This window comes from Nomascus leucogenys, chromosome 6 (genome assembly GCF_006542625.1).
Source record: "Nomascus leucogenys isolate Asia chromosome 6, Asia_NLE_v1, whole genome shotgun sequence".
Taxonomy (NCBI): Eukaryota; Metazoa; Chordata; class Mammalia; order Primates; family Hylobatidae; genus Nomascus; species Nomascus leucogenys.
The window spans coordinates 108842756-108865740 of record NC_044386.1 but is presented as its reverse complement, the minus strand read 5'-3'; the positions used below and the strand labels follow the sequence as shown (position 1 = coordinate 108865740).

General features: G+C 52.5%; 1 protein-coding gene across 1 annotated transcript; it reads left to right on the top strand.

The window, feature by feature from the left end:
- The first annotated feature begins 3624 nt into the window (after positions 1-3624).
- On the top strand, positions 3625-21871 carry IDH2 (isocitrate dehydrogenase (NADP(+)) 2). The gene is made up of 11 exons (XM_003268495.4): positions 3625-3898; positions 14285-14376; positions 15282-15447; positions 17167-17327; positions 17413-17556; positions 18295-18431; positions 18602-18753; positions 20466-20578; positions 20755-20852; positions 20945-21037; positions 21497-21871. Exons 1-11 carry the CDS (start codon positions 3784-3786, stop codon positions 21582-21584), a joined length of 1359 nt encoding a protein of 452 aa, XP_003268543.2. The 5' UTR covers positions 3625-3783; the 3' UTR covers positions 21585-21871.
- Positions 21872-22985: the final 1114 nt, after the last annotated feature.

The window sequence follows — 22985 nt, the reverse complement described above, 5'->3', positions numbered from 1 at the left end:
CACTGAGCCGAGATCACACTGCTGCACTCCAGCCTGGGCAACACAGCAAGACTCCATCTCAAAAAAAAAAAAAAAAACAGAGGCTGGGCGTGGTGGCTCATGCCTGTAATCCCAGCACTTTGGGAGGCTGAGGCGGGCTGATCACCTGAAGTCAGGGGTTCAAGACCAGCCTGGCCAACATGGTGAAACCCCTGTCTCTACTCAAAATACAAAAATTAGCTGGGCATGGTGGCGCGTACCTGTAATCCCAGCTACTTGAGAGGCTGAGACAGAGGAGAATTGCTTGAACCTGGGAGGCAGAGGTTGCAGTGAGCCGAGTCCCGCCACTGTACACCAGCCTGGGCAACAGAGCAAGACTCTGTCTCCAAAGAAAAAAGAAAAAGAAATGAGTCCCTGACTGCTCCCAGCTGTCCTGTCCGGCCTCCCGCCAGACCTTAGAGCTCTTTGAAGGGCAGCTAGATGGATGCTCCTCCCCCAGGCTTTCCAGGGGCTCCTGCATCCGAGGTGCTTCTCTCCTTGCCAGATGCTTCAAGTGTCATCTACACTCCTCTTGGGACACTTTCTTTCTTTTTTTTTTTTTTTAAATAGAGATTAAGGTCTCACTCTGCTGCCCAAGCTGGCCTCAAACTCCTGAGCTCAAGGAGTTTGCCTTGACCTCCCGAAGTGCTGGGATTACAGGTGTGAGCCACCACGCCCAGCAGACACTTTCCTCTTGTGCCTGAGTTTATGGTGATTGTATACATGTGTGTCTGGCTCCCAGAGGGTGGGGACGGAGTGATACAAATTTTTGTGCATCCACAGGGAACTTGCACGTGACCTAAATTCAATGACAAATTGGGGTTTGATTGAAAAATACGGAGGGGTGGAAATTTTCAATTCCACTTACCCCAAATGGGAGGATCTAAGCCCCTTTCCTTTAAACACCATCTTTCTCTGCAGCAGCTTTCAGGGCCAATAGTTACCATCACCAGGAATTCCAGACTAGCACAATAAATAGAGGCTGTGGTTTCTCCCTCTTTCTCCTTAAAAAAGTAATAGAAAAAAAATTAGCCGGGCATGGTGGCATGCTCTTGTAGTCCAAGCTACTGAGGAGGCTAAGGTGGGAGGATCACTTGAGCCCGGGAGGTCGAGGCTGCAGGGAGCCATGATCATACCACTGCACTCCAGCCTGGGCAACAGAGTGAGACCCTGTCTTGGAAAAAACAAAAAAAAAAAACCAAAAAAAACAAAAAAACAGTACTGGAATATGGGCCAGGTATGTTGACTTGAACTGGAGTTTTACTACTTCCCAGCAGTGTGACATTGAGCAAGTGTGGTAACCTCTACTAGCCAAATGGAGCTGGCATCAGCTGCCTCACCAAACAGGGATTATATGGGAAAGGCTGGCGTGGAGCTGGGGCTCTGGGAGGCAGGCAGTTAGAAGCAGTTTAAAGATTTTGCCTCATTTGCCTCCAGCTGCTGCTGTGCTTACAAAGAACACAAGTGCTCCCCTTCTGATCCCTCAGCAGGCAAAGACCAGACTCTGGAACACACCTACAGTGCTGCCTCTGGCCAGGCCTCTGAGATATGAGTCCAGCATGCAGAGGAAGGGGCAAGTCCTTGGTGCGGGTAGGGAGGCAGCAATTTCATTACCGCCCTTTCAGGGGTGGCGGTGTGGGTGGTTGAAATACATAAGTCTGATTGGACCAGAAGGATCTTCAGGGGTCCAGTCTTCCAGTTTACAGGTGTGGGCATTGAGATCCAGGCACCTGATAATACCAGGTTGGCAGGAAAGCCAAATGCCAGAGGCTTCCACGGTCTCTACTTGTGTTTGGAGCAACAGAATTCTGAACAGAGTCAAAGGGATAAGGGGTCTTTCTGGCACAAGCTGGCCCAAGACCAGGCCTTTGACAGAGGCCTCAGACTCTGGGGGGCCCAAAAGCAGCCCTCCCTTGGGCTCAGCCTTCTGGATCCCAGGGCCAGAGTAGTGGCTCTGCCGGCTAGGACTTGGTGAGGGGAGCTTTGAAGTCACTAGTTGAAGGTCACCTTCCTGGCCCAGCTCCACCTGGCAATGTTGACTGTGAGGCAGTGGAGGGGAGGGCTGAGAACACAGAAGAGAAAGTTTGCTCCTATTTGGAGTGAATTAGCGTGACTGAGAAAGCAGAGAAGGGAAAGAGGTCAGGTTTTTCCAAATAAAACCCAGCCCTCAGCTCGTGTCTTAGTTTAAGAAAACAGATGAAGAGAGAAACTTTGTTTGTGGCAGAACCAATTACAACTGTCTTTTGTGGCCAGGTGCAGTAGCTCACACCTGTAATCCCAGTGCTTTGGGAGGCCGAGGCGGGAGGATCATTTGAGCTTAGGAGCTGGAGACCAGCCTGGGCAACATAGTGAGTCCCCCCCATCTCTATTTTTAATTAAAAAAAAAAACAACCATCTTTTGTATGCAAACAGGCAAAAATGGAACTGTTTCTACTGTGGCTGCTTGACTACTCTACGGTCTCAGAAAACAATACCCCAAAGTGCAGGCCTCAGGAGCAGCTCTCTCTGACGCTCTCCCTCCCTCCTGTCTTTGGCCCCTCACTCTCCTCCGAGGCCAGCCATAGAAACTAGAATCCTTCTTCCTCAAGGCAGGTCATAGAAACCAGAGCCCTTCTCCCCCAAAGCCAGACATCAAACCCAAAAATATTACTCTAACTTTCTCCCACACGTTTCTGGGTAAAAACTGGCCATAAATTATCTGACCTACCTTGTTTGCTTGCAGGTCCTAAGACCCCTCCATCCCAGAGAGAGTCCTGCCCCGTACTCAGAAGGAAGGAATGCTGCAGAGAGAGGCCAAGAAGAATCTACATGGACAGGACTTGCTGGGTTTCCCCACTCAGGTTATTGGCCTTCTGGTCCAATCATATTTCTTTTATCTTTTTTTTTTTTTTTTTTGAGACGGAGTCTCGCTCTGTTGCCCAGGCTGGAGTGCAGCGGCATGATCTCAGCTCACTGCAATCTCTGCCTCCCAGGTTCAAGTGATTCTCCCGCCTCAGCCTCCTGAGTAGCTGGGATTACGGGCGCGTGCCACCATGCCCGGCTAATTTTTGTATTTTTAGTCGAGACAGGGGTTTCATTATGTTAGCCAGGCTGGTCTCGAACTCCTGACTTCAAGTGATCCGCCTGCCTCGACCTCTCAAAAGTTCTAGGATTACAGGCGTGAGCCACTGCGCCCGGCCCAAAGTGAGATTTCAACTCTCTCTACACCAGCTGGACCTGACAGCGGACTCGAGGAGGCGCAGGCGCCGCCGGTGGTCTTAGCTCAAGAATGCAGCAGCCGCGCTGGGCTAATGCGCCTTGGGGTTCAGCCCGGCAGGGGAGGGAAGCTAGAATTCGCTCAGATTGGCCTTTGGGTTTAAGCTAAAGCGTCAGCAACGGACATCCAGGTTTACATGGGGCATCCTGGAGAGGGTCAGCCTCGCAAGTGGCTCTGCTAATCCCCCAGCCCTGATCCCGCTCCCGGGTCCCGGTGCGTCTCACGCCTGTACCTCCTGCGGAGCTGGGCTTTCAGCGGCGCCCAGAGAAGCACCAGCCGGGCCTGGCCGCCGGGTCCCGGCTCCCGCGGGACGCTGGAAGCGTCGGGGGCCCTGGCCCCGCCTCCTCCCCGGCAAGGCCCAATGGGGCGGCGGGCCCTGCAGCCCCGCCCCGGTGGTGTCCGCGCGGCCCGCGCCCGCCAGGCCCAGCGTTAGCCCGCGGCCAGGCAGCCGGCAGGAGCTGCGCGCGCTGGAACCTCTCCCGCCCTGCTCGTTCGCTCTCCTGCTTGGGATGGCCGGCTACCTGCGGGTCGTGCGCTCGCTCTGCAGAGCCTCAGGCTCGCGGCCGGCCTGGGCGCCGGCGGCCCTGACGGCCCCCACCTCGCAAGAGCAGCCGCGGCGCCACTGTGAGTGCCGCGCGGAGGGTCCAGGCAGGCGCGCGCCCCCAGCTGCGACGTGGCGGCTTCCCAGGCTGGGGCCGGGGAGCGCGTCCCGCCAGCCCGCAGCCCGGGGACGGCGGGGTCGGACGCACAAAGGGCCGGGGGGCAGCTTCCCCCCGCGATCCCCCGCCCGGCGCTTCCCGGCCATGCCAGGCGCTGGGGTGGGGACTTGAGGGACGGTGGCAACTGGTGGCCCGGGCGACGGCCAGTTCTGCGCGGGCGGGGGCTCGGGGCTGCCGCGCGCCCCTAGGTATTTCGGGAGGGGGTCCTGAGAGTGTCCCGGACCCGAAGGGTGGCCTACCTGCCCTGCGCCCCTGGAACGAGACGAGCACCCGTGGGGGGCTGGAGCATCCCGCGCGCTCCCCTGGCGAGAGGGAGGGTCGTGGCGCGGCCCCTGCTCAGACAAAGGCTGGGAGGCGGGAGACAGGCACTTCCCCTTCCTTTTCAGCCAGGCGCGCGCTGATACCAGGCCCACGTCAGCTATTTTTGGAGCCTTTTACACGACAGCTGGAGGAGCGTCCTTTTTAATTTTCCCCTTTTGTTTGGCCGCCCCCACCCCCACCCCTTGGCCTTCATTGCTGCACTTGAGGCTCCATCCTGGGGCCTCTCCTTGACTTGACCTGCCTTGGCAGGCACATGCCCTCCCTGCCTGGCTCACTCGCCGCAGAGACCTGGCAGCCCGCGCAAAATGTCACTTTGCGGAATCGTTCCCACGGCTTCTGGGTACCCTTAGCTCCCTGCTTAGGAGAGAAGACAGTAGTCGTTTCGTAATAAGCAAGAGTTAGCCCGAGCCTCCGTTACTAACGCAGGGTGCCTTGCCTGGCGTGTGGGCATCGGCCTGCCCCCTACCCTGGCTACCCAACACAGCTACAAAAGGCAGGGAACAATGTGGGTCCCTTGGCCCTGTCTAATGCCAGTTGCCATGGAAACCCCTATCCTAATCTGGCCAGGAGCCCCTTGTGAGCCAGGAGAGTGAGGAAGAGGGGGTGGGGCCCGCCGGCCTTGGCCTGGTCAGAGGAAGTAATGGTTAACCGGATTGTGGGAGCAGCTGACTAGAGCTGGGGGGTAGGGAGGCTTGGGCCCCAGTCCTACCTCCCTGCCAAGGAGAAAGGGGCATGTCTGCTTTTGTACCTCTGGGAATCTGCCTCAGGGATCAGCCCAACAACTCCCAGGTTCCAAGTGCCCCAGGACCCAAAGATTCCCATATAGCACAACACCTTCAGCAAAAATATGGTGGAAGTTAGCCACATTCTTTAATTCTCCTTTTTTTTCCTGCCTTGATGGTAAAAAAAAGAAACAAAACAACAAACAACCCCAAAAAACACACAAACAGGAACACAAAGCCCCTTTTAAGGGTCCTGAATTTGGATACAGAAAAAGCAGTCAGTTACGGGTCCTTCTAGAAGTCCCCATGTGGGTTGGTTATGAATGGGGAAATTGCTTGGTGTTTGAGTTAGACATCAGATTACACAGTTGCGACTCTGCCAGCTTGTTACCTGGCAACGCAGCTGGAGACAGAATACTTGGCATTCCCCTTGATGACAAGGAAAGAATATTTTTGGGCTAAAAGAGCCCGGTGTCTGCTGCCTGGTAAATTCCTGCACGCATCGTTTCCTATTTTGCAATGCTACAGGCTTCCAGCGACTGCTGGTGATGTTTCTGGTAAGTTAGAGTTTGGGGCAGTGGGGGCCAGTTCTGTGAACGGCTCAGTGGGAGAATTACTTATCTAGCCTTCCTTTACTCCACTCCTAACCCAGAAACTTCTTAATTCTTGCCCCTTAAGTGTGCAGATCTTTCTGCCACGTCAGATAAGGCCCTAGCTGCCCTGCCAGAGCTGATTTGGGTGGTTGTGTTTAGGCCTAGTAGGTACTTAGGAACAGCCTCTTTGGAGTGGCTGAGACCTGCTCCCAGATCTTCTGTGTGAAGAAGTTGAGGGCCCTTGGGCTGGTTCCATTCAGGGTATGAGGTGCTGGAAACTGCTCTCGGATTACTGGAAGCCACAGTCTGTGGCCTTCCCTGGGGTTTATACTCTGTAAACCCATGTTAAAAATACCAGCAGATTGCAAATATTAGTACACTGTAGGTTGTAAGCTTCTTCAGGGCACGGGGCCCATGGCTGGGGAGAGTGCCACCCGTGTAAATCTGGTGCAGGCTGCTGGTAAGAACTCACTGGCCGCTGTGTGGCAATGCATACCAGATGGGTGAGAGGGGAGGAAGCACATTCAGTGAAACAGAAGGTGAGGGCAGGGCAGCCCTGACCACAGATGGAGTTGACTTCAGCTTGACCTTTATTTATGTCTTTGACAAAAGTAGTATACTCCTACTTTGTGCCAGACACCATGCCGAGTGCTGGGGATAGAGCTGGGAGTAAAACCAGCAGAGACTCCTTCAAAACCCTTAGGAGCTCAAATTCTGATGTGGAACGGGGCAGACAGTAAACAAGATAGACGTTGACTAGTGTGATATATGGGTACAAGAGCTAAGGAAGGCCAGGCACTGTGGCTCACACCTGTAATCCCAGCATTTTGGGAGGCTGAGGTGGGAGGATTGCTTGAGGCTGGGAGCTCCAGACCAGCCTGGGCAATGTAGTGAGACCCCATCTCTACAAAAATAAAAAATGAAATTAGCCAGGCACAATGGTGCATGTCTGTAGTCTTAGCTACTCAGGAGGATCACTTGAGCCCAGGAGGTCAAGGCTGCAGTGAGGTATGATTGTGCCACTGCACTCTAGCCTGGGTGACAAAGCAAGACCCTGCCTCCCCCTTCTCCCCCAAAAAAGAGAAGAGCTAAGGAGAAACAGGCAAGAAAGGGTATTTCGGGTATTTCGGGAGGGGGTCCTTTTGTGCACAAAAGTTTGTATAGGGCAGCCAGAAAAGTCCTCACTGAAGGAATCGCTGAGGAGGGGAGGAAGCAGGCCATTTTCGGTATTGGGGGAAGAGGGACTTGCAGGTGCCAAGGGCATGATGGAAGAGCAGAGAGGATGGTGCGAAGGCTGGCTCAGCAGGCACCAGGTAGAGTGATGGGATGAGGTTCGGCAGTGGGGTCTGTAGAGGGCTCACAGGCCATTTTTGAGAGCTTTGGCTTTTACTTTGCAGGGTTTTGAGAGGAGTGTCGTTATCTGATTTCCATCTTATCAGGAGCATTCTAGCTTCAGGGACCTGGCAAGAGAGGATGATGGCTTGGACCTGGATGGTGGCACTGGGGATGGTGAAGAAGTGATTGGATTCTGCATATATTTTGAAGGAAGAGCCAGTAGTGGGGAAAGGTTCCAATTCAGGAGATTTTACGTAAAACTCTAGATACGCAGCAGGCACTCACTCATGGCAAGGATAGGCTTGTCTGAGGGTGGCTTCTGGTTTTGGTGGTTTGGATGTGGATGTGAGAGAAGGGAAGGAATGAAGGATGACACCAAGGAAACCACTAGAGTTTGTTCCAAAATGGCTGTTCTGGCCAGGTGCGGTGGCTCCCAGGACTTTGGGAGGCTGAGGCGGGCAGATCACTTGGGGCCAGGAGTTCGAGAACTGCCTGGCCACCATGGTGAAACCCCGTCTCTACTAAAAATACAAAAATTAGCTGGATGTGGTGGCGGGCGCCTCTAGTCCCAGCTACTCAGGAGGCTGAGGCAGGAGAATTGCTTGAACCCGGGAGGTGGAGCTTGCAGTGAGCTGAGATCACGCCGTCTCAGTAAATACATACATACATACATAAAATAAATTATACAAAATTGCTGTCCTGCCTTCTTGAGCCCCCAGGAATTGGAACCTTTCCCCACTCTGTGATCCTTTGCTGGGACATGCAGACTGAGCAGCCTCTCTGCTGAGTGCATAGGTAGGAATGTGGAGGGAGCAGTTATGCCAGCGGCTGGACCTCTAGCCTCCTGCTGGGAGCAGCAAGAAGCCAGGGATGGGTTTTGAAATCCTTACTTGGTATTGGGTGCCAGTACCAAGACAGGGAGGAGAGTCGGCCTAACGTGCCTCTGGTGACTGGTGTAATTCCATCCTGCACTCTCGCTAAGAGGACAGTGTTTGTGCAATGCATCAGCTGAAGATTTGTGGTGGCTGTCACTTCAGAGGTTTTCAGGGAGGCCTAGCTGCTGCTCCGTGTATTTCAGGTAGCTTGTCACCACTTGTCTCCCATAGAAGGGCAGACCATGGCTGTATCTCCACCATACAGGCTGAACAGCAGACAGGGGTCTCAAAGTCCAGTGCCCTGGGCCACACTGGAGGGCACTTGGCTGTCATGGAATGAAGGGAGAGGCCGCCCTCAGCCCAGCCCATCCTTGCCATGAGTGAATGCCTGCTGCATTTCTAGATTTTTATATAAAATCTCCTGATTTTTTTTGACTGGTTTAAATTTTTATTATTTTGGTAAAAAACCTATAAAACTTACCATCTTAATCATTTTTCAGTGTACAGTATTGTTAAGTACATTCACACTGTTGTGCAAACATTACTACCATCCATCACCAGAACTTTGTCACCTTGCAAAACTGAAACTCTCAAAAAAAAAAAAAAAAAAAAAAACTGAAACTCTCAAAAAAAAAAAAAAAAAAGGCAAAACTGAAACTCTCTGCACATTAAACAATACCTCCCCATTTCCCGTCCCCAGTCCCTGGCAACCACCTTTTTACTTTCTGTTTCTATGAATTTGACTATTCTAGGTACCTCATGTAAGTAGAAGCATATAGTATTTGTCTTTTGTGACTGGTTTATTTCACTTAGCATAATGCTGCCCAGGTTCATCCACTTCATAGCAGGTGTCAGAATTTCCCTCCTTTTCAAGGCTGAATCATATTCCATTGTATGTAGACACAGTAGTCCCCCTTATCCTTGGAGGATGCATTTCAAGACCCCCAGTGGGTACCTGAAACTGCAAAGCCTGTAGATACCATGTTTTTTCCTATACATACAGATCTAGGATAAAGTTTAATTTATGAATTAGGGACAGTAAGAGTAGCAATAATAACTAGTAATAAAATAGAACAATTATAACAATATACTGTAATGAAAGTTACATGAATTTGGTCTCTCTTAAAATATCTTATCGTACTGTACTCACCTATTTTCAGACTAGGGTTGACTGTGGGTAACTGACACCACAGGTAACTGATGTCATGGAAATAAAACCTTGGATAAGGGCGGACTGTATCACATTGTCTTTATCCATTCATCTGTGATGGATACGTGGGTTGCTTCTACCTTTTGCTATTGTGAACATTGCTGCTGTGAATGTGGGCATAGATATATCTCTTTCAGACCCCGCTTTCAATTTTTTTTGGATGTATATCCAGAAGCAGAATTGCTGGATCATATAGTAAGTCTTTCTCTTTTAGCTGAGGAACACCCATACTGTTTTCCACAGCAGCTGCACCATTTCACATTCCCACCAACAGGGCACAAGAGTTCTAATTTCTCCATATCCTTGCCAGCACTTTATTTTCTGGGTTTTTTTTTTTTTTTTTTTTCTGATAGTAGCTATTTTAGTGGTTGTGGGATAGTGGGGTGATATCTCATTATGGTTTTGATTTGCATTTCCCTAATGATTAGTGATGCTGAGCATCTTTTAATGTGCTTGTTGGCCATTTCTATATCATCTTTGGACTTGAAATGTCTATTTAAGTCTTTTGTCCATTATATTTATTTATTTATTTTGAGACGGAGTCTTCCTGTTACCCAGCCTGGAGTACAGTGGCGTGATCTGTGCTCACTGCAACCTCCACCTCCTGGGTTCAAGCAATTCTCCTGCCTCAGCCTCCCAAATAGCTGGGACTACAGGTGTGTGTCACCACACCAGGCTAATTTTTTTTTTCTATTTTTAGTAGAGACAGTTTCACCATTGTGGCCAGACTGGTCTCGAACTCCTGACCTCAAGTGATCTGCCCGCCTCAACCTCCCAAAGTGCTGGGATTACAGGCGTGAGACACGGCGCCCAGCCAGTCTCTTGTCCATTTTAACATTGAGTTATTTGTTTTATTGTTGAGATTTAATGATTTTTAAAACTTGGTCACCAATTAAGATTTTTTTAAAAACCACTACCTGGAACAAGCAGAACAAGTCTCTGCTGGCCTTGGCTCATGTCGCTGTTCTCAGCTCCCCTGGGATGTTTGCTTCCAGGGAGGCCTGGGCATCCTGACTTTGATGACAGCCCTGCTTGCTCTCTCTCTGTTACCTGTGGGTTTCCCCTTCCACACTCACCGCCTCAGGGCAGGCACTGTTGTGATTTAGCCATTTCAGTATCCCAGTGGGGTACTGGATAAGTGCTTACTTAGCACTTGCTGGTGAGTAAATAAGCAGGTCCCGTGGTCTCTGAGGGTTTGACACACCGGGTCTTTGATCTTGACCTTGAACTCTCCTAGCCATGCCTGCCTGAAGCCCAACCGTGGAGCCCAGGCTGAGGCTGAAACCTGTAGAACTGGCCCCAAGTGAGTCTCTCCTTAGGGCTCCTAATTATGATAGTCCATTTTTTTTTTTTAACACATTTGATTAGCTGTCCTCAAATTAACTCATAGGAGATGCTCCGCAGAACTAAACTAGCTCTGCAACAGCTCAACAGACTTTCTGCAGGTTCTGCAGTTCTTTCCACTCAAGCTTCAGAGAAAAGTGAAGGAATATCATAGATTGGGTTCAAAATCCCCATCGCGTCTTGGGGAAGGCAGTAGAGCCAGCAGCCAGCCACCTGTTGTTCTCTAGGGAATGGAATAGTCCAAGGCTTTGTTTGTGTGCTGCTTCTCTACCTCTGACCCACGGGTCTTCCAGAGGCTGCATTTGGGTCAGGGATCTGGGTTCTATCTTGCCTCTGATGCAGACCACACTCTGAGTCTCATTATTCCCCCTAAATGATCTCTAAGATTATTTTTAGATTAAAAAAAAACAAACAAACTCTTTGCCTATCTTTGGAAAGTGAGTTGTTTGAGGTCTGTTGGGCTTTAATCACTTTTGTTTTAAATGTGCCGAGATGGTTTCTAGGCCTGCTTTTCACAGGTATTCTGTCCCTTGCCAGTTCTTCCAACCCAGTTTTTTTTTGTTTTTTTTTGTTTTTTTTTTTGGGTTTTTTTTGTTTGTTTGTTTGTTTTGAGATGGAGTCTCACTCTGTTGCCCAGGCTGGAGTGCAGTGGCGTGATCTTGGCTCACTGCAACCTCCACCTCCCGGGTTCAAGCGATTCTCCTGCCTCACCCTCCTCGGTAGCTGGGATTACAGGCACGTGCCACCATGCCCGACTAATTTTTCTATTTTTAGTAGAGATGGGGTTTCACCATGTTGGCCAGGCTGGTCTTGAACTCCTTACCTTGAGTAATCCACCTGCCTCAGCCTCCCAAAGTGCTAGAATTACAGGCGTGAGCCATTACACCCAGCCCCAACCCAGTATTTTCAAATAAACATTCTCTTTCCTTCACCTGATTTGCTGTGTCTAATCTAGAGTGGAGCTGAAGACACATCACTACCTCTCTAAGGACTGTGTGTAACACAAGAGTAATTGGGCTGTAAGTGAGGCTGAGGAGTGCTGCTTTGGGGGAAGGGCACAGCTCTCAGCTGAGCTGGTGAGATTTCCCTGTGACTGAAGTTTTATTAGATCTTGTTCCCTGCTCTGCAGTTGCTGCTTCTTCCCAGACTGCGGGCAGAGGAGCAGGCTGGTGCCCCGGTGCCTCTGTCTGCTACAGGCTGAGGTTCAACAAGCCTTGTCCAAGGCAGCTGTACTGATTCATTGTTAGGTGGCCAGTTCCTGAGTTTTCTTTGAAATTCACTTCCCAGACTGTTGGGTTTTCCTGTGAGTCAGACTCTCCTTCAGTAGTGTCCCCTGCCCCCTACCCTCCATTGTCTCCCTGGACCTCTGATCAGCCCCTCATTGAGTCCTTTGATGCTTCTCTGGTAGGACTCACTGACCTTCGTCGGCTGGGATCAAAGGTTCTGAGTTCCATTCGCAGGTGCTGTAAGCCTGTCCTTCCTGTTGAACAGGGTCAGAGTCCTCGTGGCTCTGCTGTTTTCAAGCTCTGTCACCTTGGGCAGTAAGCCATTAACCTCTCTAAGCCTCAGTTTCCCACATTTAAAATGGAGATAATGGTCAGGCGTGGTGGCTCACGCCTGTAATCCCAGCACTTTGGGAGGCCAAGGTGGGTGGATCACCTGAGGTTAGGAGTTCGAGACCAGCCTGGCCAACATGGCAAAACCCCGTCTCTACTAAAAATGCAAGAATTAGCCAGGCCTGGTGGCGTCTGCCTGTAATCCCAGCCACTCGGGAAGCTGAGACAGAATCGCTTGAACCTGGGAGGCGGAGGTTGCAGTGAGCCGAGATCGCACCATTGCATTCCAGCCTGGGCGACAGACCAAAGACTGTCTCAAAAAATAAATAAATAAATAAATAAATAAACTAAATAAATGAAACGGAGGTAATGATACCTCCTTGGGGTTGTTTTTGGGATTAAATGGAATCACATTGTACAGCATTGGTACGCTGTAAGGCACATAGTAGGCACTCAATACCTGTCTATACTATTTATCACTACAAGTTAGTTAAGGGCTCTTGGGTCGCAAGCAACAGACAAAGTTAGTGAGTGGTTAACTTGGAGAGGGTTTTATTATGAGGTACACAGGGTAGCTCATAGAATTGCAGGGAAAACTGTAAAGAACTAAGTCTTGGACAAAAGAAGTATCTAGGCGTGGGCCTGTAGCCCCAACTACTAAGGAGGCTGAGGTACAAGGATTGCTTGAGCCCTGGAGTCTGAGCCTGGCCTGGGCAACATAGAGAGATAAAGAGACCCTGACTCTAAACAATAAATAAATAAATACATAAAAGAGGACCCAGGCCCTCCTTAGGAACTGGACGGCAGGAGCCCGTGGACAATCTCTTGCTGATTTGGTGCTGGCTGAGGCAGCCGCAGCTAGCCGGCGTTCTTTGTGTTGATCTCCTCTGCCTTCATATTCCATGGGGAGAGGGTCTGACTGGCCAGACTGGCCCCCACCCTCTTGGCCACTGGTGGGCTGGGCATGTTTTTGGGTAGTTCTACCTAGCCGGATTAAAGTGGGGGTGGGGTGGGGAGTCCAGCCAGCCTGGGCAACAGAGCAAGACTCCATCTCTACAAAAAAATTTGAAAATTAAGCCTGTGCAGTGGCTCACGCCTGTAATCCCAGCACTTTGCGGGGGTTGAGGCAGGTGGATCACCTGAGGTCAGGAGTTCGAGACCAGCCTGGCCAACATGGTGAAACACTGTCTCTACTAAAAATACAAAAAATTAGCCAGGTGTGGTGGTGCACACCTGAAATTCCCGCTACTTGGAAGGCTGAGGCCCGAGAATCACTTGAACTCTGGAGGCGGAGGTTGCAGTGGCCTGAGATCATGCCACTGCACTCCACCCTGGGGGACAATAGCGAAACTTCGTCTCAGAAAAAAAAATTAAAAATAGCTGGGTGTGGTGGCATGCGCCTGTAGTCTCAGCTATGTGGGAGGCTGAGGTCAGAGGATCACTTGAAGCCAGGAGGTCAATGCTGTAGTAAGCTATGATGGCATCAGTGCATTCCAGCCTGACAAACGGAACAGGACCCTGCCAAGAAAGAGAGAGAAAGAGAGAGAGAGAGACAGGGAGGAAGGAAGGAAAGGAAGGAAAGGAAGGAAGGAAGGAAGGAAGGAAGGAAGGAAGGAAGGAAGGAAGGAAAGAAAGGAAAGGAAGGAAGGAAGGATAGATGGATCCAGGTGCTGTAAACCAGCAATTTCCAAACTTTTTGGCACCAGGGGCCAGCTTCATGGAAGACAGTTTTTCCACGGGTGACAGGGTGGTGGGCAGCGGGGATGGTTTTGGGATGAGTCAAGTGCATTACATTTATTGTGCACTTTATTTCTATTATTATATTGTAATATATAATGAAAAAATTATATAGCTCACCATAATGTACAATCGGGGAGGGCCCTGAGCTTGTTTTCTTGCAACTAGACAGTCCCATCTGGAGGTGCTGGGAGACAGTGACAGATCATCAGGCATTAGACTCTCATAAGGAGCTTGCAACCTAGATCCCTCGTGTGCACAGTTCCCAGGCATGAGCTCAGGTGGTAGTGCTCACTCACCTGCAGCTCTCCTCCTGCTGTGTGGCCCAGTTCCTAACAGCCATGGACCTGCACTAAAGGCTGTGGCCTGGTCTGCTGACCTCTCTGCAGAGCCCATGGTACTAGTCCACGGCCTGGGAGTTGGGGACCCCTGCTCTAAGCAGTGAGGGAGCTGATTTGCAGACGGGGAGTGGACGCCGGGCAGCTGGAGCCCTGGCTTTCTGCCACTGTCTCCTGGTGAAGGGCGGGCCTGGCCGGGAGGAGAGGGCCCCCCTCCAGCCTCCCCAGGGGCATGATGCACTGTGTGTCCCTGCTTCTAGATGCCGACAAAAGGATCAAGGTGGCGAAGCCCGTGGTGGAGATGGATGGTGATGAGATGACCCGTATTATCTGGCAGTTCATCAAGGAGAAGGTAGTGCCCCCTCCCGAAGTGGGTGGCTCTCCAGGTGGGCTGGCCAGGGAGTGTTCTGTCTCACAGAGTCTCCTGGACTGCAGGTCTCTAGGACCCCCCGTTGTCCTGGTGGGCGGCAGCAGCTCTGTTTCTCTCCCTCTGTCTACCCTTCTTTCACATCTGGTCCGCTAATTGTTCAGAAGTCGTCAGGCGGGGGCCTGTCCCCAGCAGTCTGTGTTGTGCTGGTGCCAAATCCCACATGTTCTGTCAACTTTGAGAAGCTTCAAGGTTAATCCTGTATCATTTCCATCTTGATCCCCTACATTTTGCCTCACTTCTTGAAAAGGAGTGAAAGGGGAACAGGGCTGGTGTGCAGGGCAGTGACCCAGCCTGCAGCTGTGACAAGCCACATGGCAAAGGGGTCCCAGAGTGGCCGCTTGGCTTCTCCAAAGTTGCCGTGGTCTATGCATGTCCAGGAGAGCACGTAGTCCTTGTGAAGGCCTCACACTGTGCGTTCCTGGGACAGAGGTTGAGAACTGTCACTTCCGATTGTAAGATCTCAAAGCACTTGAGGAGAAGAGGAAGCCAGTTATATAGAGAAATCTAGATGTATTTGGGGTTGGGGTTTGGCTGAGTTGATGGGCCATGTGAGGGGGGCAGATAGGCACAATGGGGGAAGAACCCTCCGAAAGACTGTGGCCTGGCCTGCCAACCTCTCTCCAGAGCCCCAGCCTCTGCCAGCTCTGGCCAGGCCCCACTGAGAAATGGCTGACTCCAGCTTTCTGCTGCGCCCCTCCACTGGCCTTCACTCATCCCTGTTCTGACTGACTGTCCCCTGCCATGGCCTGTAGACTTCTTATTCTGCCCTTTGTTGTCATGTCCCTGAGTCACTGGGGTGACGCCTTGCTCTGGCCCTCTGTCCCCAGCTCATCCTGCCCCACGTGGACATCCAGCTAAAGTATTTTGACCTCGGGCTCCCAAACCGTGACCAGACCGATGACCAGGTCACCATTGACTCTGCACTGGCCACCCAGAAGTACAGTGTGGCTGTCAAGTGTGCCACCATCACCCCTGATGAGGCCCGTGTGGAAGGTGCGAGGGTGTGGAGGTGGGTGGGCCAGGGAGGGTCACAGGCTTCTCCCCCCGGCCTCTCCCAGACTTGGGGTGGGGCAGTTGGCCATGTCACTCATTTCGGGACTGGGAGGTTGGGAGGCTCCGGAGCTGGGGCTTTCCTGAAGCCAACTGCACCGGAGGCCAGTCTCCCTGTGTGTGCCTGGTGGGCAGTGGGGCCTCAGAGGTCACCTTTGATGAGGCTGGGGCAGGCGTGGGTAAAGGGGCTGGCCTCAGGTTCCACGGTTAGGGCACAGCAGAGCTGAGAACAGAATCCACGTCTTCCATCTCCCAGGCCAGTGGTGTTTCTGCTGCACTCTGGCTCTGACAGTGGTAGATGTCATCGGTGACAGGGCTGAGGAGGAGGAAGGTAATGCTGATGTGGTCACAGTAAGGATGGCTTCTTTGGGCAGTAGTCCATTCTGGCGTGGACAGTCTTGCAGGCAGGTTTGCAGAGAGATTGTGCAGAGGAGGGCTGTGAGTAAGGCCTGTGTCCTTCAGAGCCTCAGCAGCCTCTGGGGAACATCGCTATTGCCCTCCTGCCACTGGCTTGGCCTTGCAGGTCTACCTCTGTCCCCATGGTCATGCAGGGTCACTGAGAGCTGCCCCTACCAGGCCTGGACTGGCTCCTGGTCCTTGGCTGTTGGGGCCACTCTTGAGGGTTCCATGAAGTGAAAGCAGTGTGTGTGCAGAGGGGCCAGGTTTGGATAATTCGAGAAAGGATGGTTGAGGAGTTTTCTGAGCTCTCTCTTCCTACCTTCCACAGTCGGAGGGAGCTGGTGGGAAGTACTCGAGATACATCTGCAAACTCCCCAGGCCTGCCCCTGTCCTGCAGGTCATGCCTGGCCCACAGCACTGGGATCATTTGAGTGCTGAGCTCTTCATTTCACCTGAACCCTGGGAGTTACGTATCCCCATTTACGGACAAGGCAGGAGAGGGTCACAGCCTTAGGAACTGGGGTGACATTGGGGCCAGGACCGGAGCATGTGGAGTGGGCATTGTGTTGTCAGGTTTCATTAGACAAGCCCTTCCCCCTGACTGTACTCCCTGCATGTGTGATGTGGGAATCATAATGGCCAACAGCGCACTCAGCATGGACCGGGCACCGTTCTAGGCCCTTTACACACGAGCTCATTTAGTCCTCACGACGACACTTAGGCTAGTTATTTTTCCAGTAATTTTTTTTTACAGCTTTGGTTGAGCCACTTTTGTAAGCTTCACCGTTAAAACTGGCAGACTTGCCGGGCGTGGTGGCTCACACCTGTAATCCCAGCACTTTGGGAGGCCGAGGCAGGCAGATCACCTGAGGTTGGGAGGTCGAGACCAGCCTGACCAACATGGAGAAACCCCATCTCTCCTAAAAATACAGAATTAGCTGGGTGTGGTGTCACATGCCTGTAATCCCAGCTGCTCGGGAGGCTGAAGCAGGAGAACCGCTTGAACCCAGGAGGCGGAGGTTGTGGTGAGCCGAGATCGCACCATTGCACTCCAGCCTGGGCAATAGGAGCAAAACTCCGTCTCAAAAAAAAAAAAAAAAAAAATTGGCAGACTCCAGAGCCCACATATTTGCACTCTAGACTCTACTGCCTCCCTCGTGAAGAATTTTAGGACCCCCGTCTGGCTTTGTTGTTGCTTGGGGTTCAAATTCTGGTTGAAAGGTGGCGGCTGCAGTGGGACCCCTATTATCTCTGTCCTCACAGAGTTCAAGCTGAAGAAGATGTGGAAAAGTCCCAATGGAACTATCCGGAACATCCTGGGGGGGACTGTCTTCCGGGAGCCCATCATCTGCAAAAACATCCCACGCCTAGTCCCTGGCTGGACCAAGCCCATCACCATTGGCAGGCATGCCCATGGCGACCAGGTAGGCCAGGGTTGGGGAGGGGATCCACTGACCTGGGCACCCCCCGACTGGAGCTCCTGGCCTAGCCATCCTCTTGTCTCTGCAGTACAAGGCCACAGACTTTGTGGCAGACCGGGCCGGCACGTTCAAAATGGTCTTCACCCCAAAAGATGGCAGCGGTGTCAAGGAGTGGGAAGTGTACAACTTCCCCGCAGGCGGCGTGGGCATGGGCATGTACAACACCGACGAGGTGAGGCTGGCTCGGGCATCCTGGGCCCCTCCTCTCCCAGCTTGTCTCTTCATCCCTGTCTCGTGGCTTTCCTTTCTTCTGTAATGGCCTCATTCTTAGGCCACAGAGAGGCAGAAATGGCCACCAGGGCTCGGCATGGTGGCTCACACTTGTAATTCCAGCACTTTGGGAGGCCAAGGCAGGATTGCTTGACACCGGAAGTTTAAGACCAGCCTGGGCAACAGTGAGACCCCATCTCTTGAAAAAAAAAAAAGAAAGAAAAGAAATGGCCATGAACAGCTCCAGGCGTACTCCTGCCTGCTTGGCTACCCTATCAGAAGAGAATGCCTCTTTACACCCAATTCCAGCTCCAATGCCAGGCTGAGTCACATGACCACCTCTGAGCCAATCACAGAGGCCCCGGGGAGAAAGGCTTCTGATTGGATAAGCCAGGGACACACTGTCAACCCCAGGGCTAGGCCTGGGAATTAGCCCTGCCCCAGCCACATAGTCTAAGAACTGGGGAAAAGGCGGTGCTTTCCAAAGCAAAGTTGAGGGGCCTCTTGCCCCTGGGAAGTTGAGAGGGAGAGGCTGGGCCAGCGGACACATCGTGTTCACTGCACGGAGGCTGGTGTTAAACAGTCGTGTGGGCGGCGGGGTACCGTTCCTGGAGATCTGGGCCTTGCCCTGGGAGGTGAGAGGTTGCCGGCAATCGCCAGGCTAGGGCACCACGCCAGGGCCCTGTCTCTCCCCCTGCAGTCCATCTCGGGTTTTGCGCACAGCTGCTTCCAGTATGCCATCCAGAAGAAATGGCCGCTGTACATGAGCACCAAGAACACCATACTGAAAGCCTACGATGGGCGTTTCAAGGACATCTTCCAGGAGATCTTTGACAAGTAAAGCCTCATCCATGTACTCTGTGGCCTTTCTTCCCCCCATGCTATTCCCATCCTACCCTGGGAAGGTCGCTATTAGAGTGCATTTGGCTCAGCTTCAAGGCTCAGGGACGGATCCCCAACCTGTCAGCCTTCTGCCCTCTCCCCATAACAGACCTTTTTACTCCCAGGCACTATAAGACCGACTTCGACAAGAATAAGATCTGGTATGAGCACCGGCTCATTGATGACATGGTGGCTCAGGTCCTCAAGTCTTCGGGCGGCTTTGTGTGGGCCTGCAAGAACTATGACGGAGATGTGCAGTCAGACATCCTGGCCCAGGGTATGCTGGGAGCTCGCTGCTCCCTGTGGGGGTGGACTGTTGGTCTTCTCTGGCTGGAGGGATTTTCAGACCCTTTTGGTAGAAAACTCTAGTGGAACAGCAGGACTCACTGCAGGGTCCTCTGTAGACAGCAGGGGGCAGGAGCTCCCTGGCGTCTGAGAGAGAGGATCACAAATTAGGTTTGGACTGGTGTATTACTGAGGCTGCTCTTAGAGAGAAAGGAGGGCACAGGAATTCCAGGGCTAGGTTGTCAGCCCTAAGGTTGCTCCAGTCCATGATGGAGCCTCATAACTCTTTGGTTCCAGTAGGAAAATGGGATCAAGCAGGACCGGAGGTTCTTTAAACTACAGCGAATGCATTTTGCATAGCGAACCTAATGGATGGAAGAGAATGTCGGGGAAGCTTGCAAACCCCCAAGCCCTAGGGTGTCCTAAAAGACAAATCAGATTGCAGTAAAAAGTATAGGTGATGAGGTCAGGAGTTTGAGAACAGCGTGGCCAACATGGCGAAACCCCGTCTCTACTAAAAATGCAAAAAAAATTAGCCAGGCATAGAGGCGGGCGCGGTGGTGGGCACCTGTAATCCCAGCCACTTGAGAGGCTGAGGCAGGAGAATCTCTTGAATCCAGGAGGCGGAGGTTGCAGTGAGCCGAGATTGCACCATTGCACTCCAGCCTGGGCAACAAGGGTGAAACTCCGTCTCCAAAAAAAAAAAAAGTATAGGTGAGACCATTAGAGAAGAACAGCGAGAAATGGGCGAATTGTGTTGGGAACAAGAGCAGGAAAGGTGGTAGGCGTGGGAAACAGGCAGGACATAGAGAGTGAAAGAGAAACCTAAGCTTACCAGGGCAGCTCCTGGTACGGGGAAAAGGGAAGCCCAGGACAGGTTCTGATGGAAAGCAGAGTCTTGTTACTTTGCGTAAACCTTTGGCTTTACTTTGGAAAGTTCAGTGGGGATCCTCTCACCAGAACAATTCCCATCTAGGATAGAAGGATGAAACGTCATAGCAGATGAGGCAGAGGCATGACAATTAACCTTAAGTGTCTAAAGAATGGTGTGAAGGTGCAGGTAAAATGGAGAAGGGATTGCTCACAGCCAGAATGCTTAGAATTCGTAGACAAAGCATTTTCCTGTAGATGCTGTCCACGTTTTCTTTCTTCGGTCCTTATTTTGGTGTCATGGGGGTGCCTTTGAAGCCCTGGAGTCCTTGACGATAGAAAATTTGCGGGAGCTGACATGTGGATTTGGGAACATTCAGAAATTAATCAAAAAGCTTGAAAGTGTCCTGAGAGAGCAGCTGCAAAAGTGATTGTTGGGAAATAGCTGACCACAGCTTTATCGTTCTCCTTGAATGTGCCTCCGGGTCATGAGCCAGGCTGGGTGGCAGGCTGTGGGGGACCACAGGACTCTGTGGGGTCTTGGGCCCTGTGGGCTACAGGCTGTGGGGCGCCCGGAGCTGGTGACACAGATGGATGTTAATGTGCTGGTGATAGCCACCCTCCAGTGCCCTCCAGCCCTGTGCCGGGCCCTGGAGACCCACAGCAGGGTGGAGAGGCCTGGAACGGTCCCTGTCCTCCCAGTTGCAGTTGGGGGAGGCTGAGTAGAGCCACAAACTATGACAGCTACAATATTGGGTTGTAGAGGGCAGCAGGGCTCAGCTGGGTGGCCCCAAGAGAGGCGAGGCCCTGAGAGAAAGGCTTTCTGCCCTCCAGGCTTTGGCTCCCTTGGCCTGATGACGTCCGTCCTGGTCTGCCCTGATGGGAAGACGATTGAGGCTGAGGCCGCTCATGGGACCGTCACCCGCCACTATCGGGAGCACCAGAAGGTGAGTACAGGGCATGGGGCCTCACAATGCCCCTCTACCCCAGGGGCCCAAAGCCCACTGGGCTGAGGGCTGGAAAGACGAGCCTGACCTGCCAGTCCAGGGGCGGGCAGCTGTATCTGGGCAGCCTCCTCACTAGCTGGCTCGGCTCCTGATCCCCCTGCAACCCCCGTCCCCAGGGCCGGCCCACCAGCACCAACCCCATCGCCAGTATCTTTGCCTGGACACGTGGCCTGGAGCACCGGGGGAAGCTAGATGGGAACCAAGAGCTCATCAGGTGAGCACGGAGGGAGAGGCCAGAGCTGCCTGGGACAGGCTCTGGGTCCTGCCCTTGCACAGGTGGGGTCTCATTCTGCCCCATCCCCGTAGGTTTGCCCAGACGCTGGAGAAGGTGTGCGTGGAGACGGTGGAGAGTGGAGCCATGACCAAGGACCTGGCGGGCTGCATTCACGGCCTCAGCAAGTGCGTGGCCTGGGGTGGCGGGCAGACCCTGGGGCCATGTGGGAGGAAGCCAGGGGACCCCTCCTAAAGTCCCCCTCATGAGTCAGCTTAGCTGCCAGGGGGCCTGGGGCAGGACATGTCCACAGCCCTGAGAGACTGCTCAGGCCAGCCTCTGCAGACCAGGTCTAGTGAGTTCCCCCCCATCCCTGAGGCTGGCTACTCAGAGCTCCTTCTGACCCTGCCCACACCCCTCTCCCAGCTCTCAGGAGAGCAGTTACCTGGAAAGACAGACCCCGGGGGTGCCTGCCGAATCTCTGTGGCCTCATGGCAGTGGGCTATAGCTGGCCCCTGGCCTGTAGCCTGGGTGGCAGGAGATGGCTGTTCTGATGCCCAAGCTCAGGCTGTTCCCTGGAAGGGCCTGGCTGATGGCCTTGGCAAGGCCTGGAGCCGCCCCTGATGTGAGTGGTGCTCTCTCTGCAGTGTGAAGCTGAACGAGCACTTCCTGAACACCACAGACTTCCTCGACACCATCAAGAGCAACGTGGACAGAGCCCTGGGCAGGCAGTAGGGGGAGGCGCCACCCATGGCTGCAGTGGATGGGCCAGGGCCGAGCCGGTGGGTCCTCCTGAGCGCGGCAGAGGGTGAGCCTCACAGCCCCTCTCTGGAGGCCTTTCTAGGGGATGTTTTTTTATAAGCGAGATGTTTTTAAAGCATATGTGTGTTTCCCCTCATGGTGACGTGAGGCAGGAGCAGTGTGTTTTACCTCAGCCAGTCAGTATGTTTTGCATACTGTAATTTATATTGCCCTTGGAACACATGGTGCCATATTTAGCTACTAAAAAGCTCTTCACAAAACTGTCTGCTGTGTTTGTCCCTGAGGGGAGGAGGTGGTGGGACCCTGAGGCAGAGGCCCTGCTAGAGCTGGCAGGTTCCCCTGGGGCAGACCAGAGCACCTCAGGAAGGGGCTGCCACCGCGGGGAAGGGACCAGGCAGCCCTGGGATCCCGCCTTCCACAGGGGCCCACTGCGGAGCTCTCGGACACTCAGGGCACAGGCCTGTGGGTTCCCTGGAATTTTCTAGCATGATCCAGTTTCTGTGTCCAGTTTTCCATTCTGAGAGTCAATCAGTTCCTGATAGGTTGTCATGGATTTTTTTCTTCGTTGCTTTTAACCTTCTAAACATCTCCAGACCACTTTCTTAGTCTTTTTCTAGGTACTAAAAACAGGTCCTACCCACACCTGCCTTACACGTCTCCTTTCCAAGGCTGCCTGAGTTTGGCGGGGCTTGGGTGTGTGTGAACGAGGGCCCCGCATTGTCTAGGCCTGCGGTCCCCAAGCTTGGGTTCACTTTCACCATGCATTGGCAAAACGAGAAAAGTAAGCTTGTGAAAAATTGTTATCGGCCGGGCACAGTGGCGCACGCCTGCAATCCCAGTACTTTGGGAGGCTGAGGTGGGTGGATCACTTCAAGCCAGGAGTTCGAGACCAGCCTGGCCAACATGGTGAAACCCCATCTCTACTCAAAATACAAAAATTAGCCAGGCGTGGTGATGCGCACCTGTAGTCCCAGCTACTCGGGAGGCTGAGGCAGGAAAATGGCTTGAACCTAGGAGGCAGAGGTTGCAGTGAGCCGAGATTGCACCTCTAGCCTGGGTGACAGAGCAAGACTCTGTCTCAAAAAAAAAAAAAAAAAAAAAAAAAAAAAAAAATTGCTCTATGCAAGTTCTTTAGCCCCATGTAAAAAGGAAAAATAAAAGTTGCTCTAAAGCTACATATAATCAAAAGGACTGTCCTCTGCATAGTAAGTTCTGCAAAGCTTCTACTTTTTGGGGTTAAAATGTCCTGGAGAAGAGTTGTATAATCTTTATAAAGTCCTGGCCAGGTGTGGTGGCTCATGCCTACAGTCCCAGCACTTTGGGAGGCCAAGGTGGGAGGATCATTTGAGCCCAGGAGTTTGAGGCTGTAGTGAG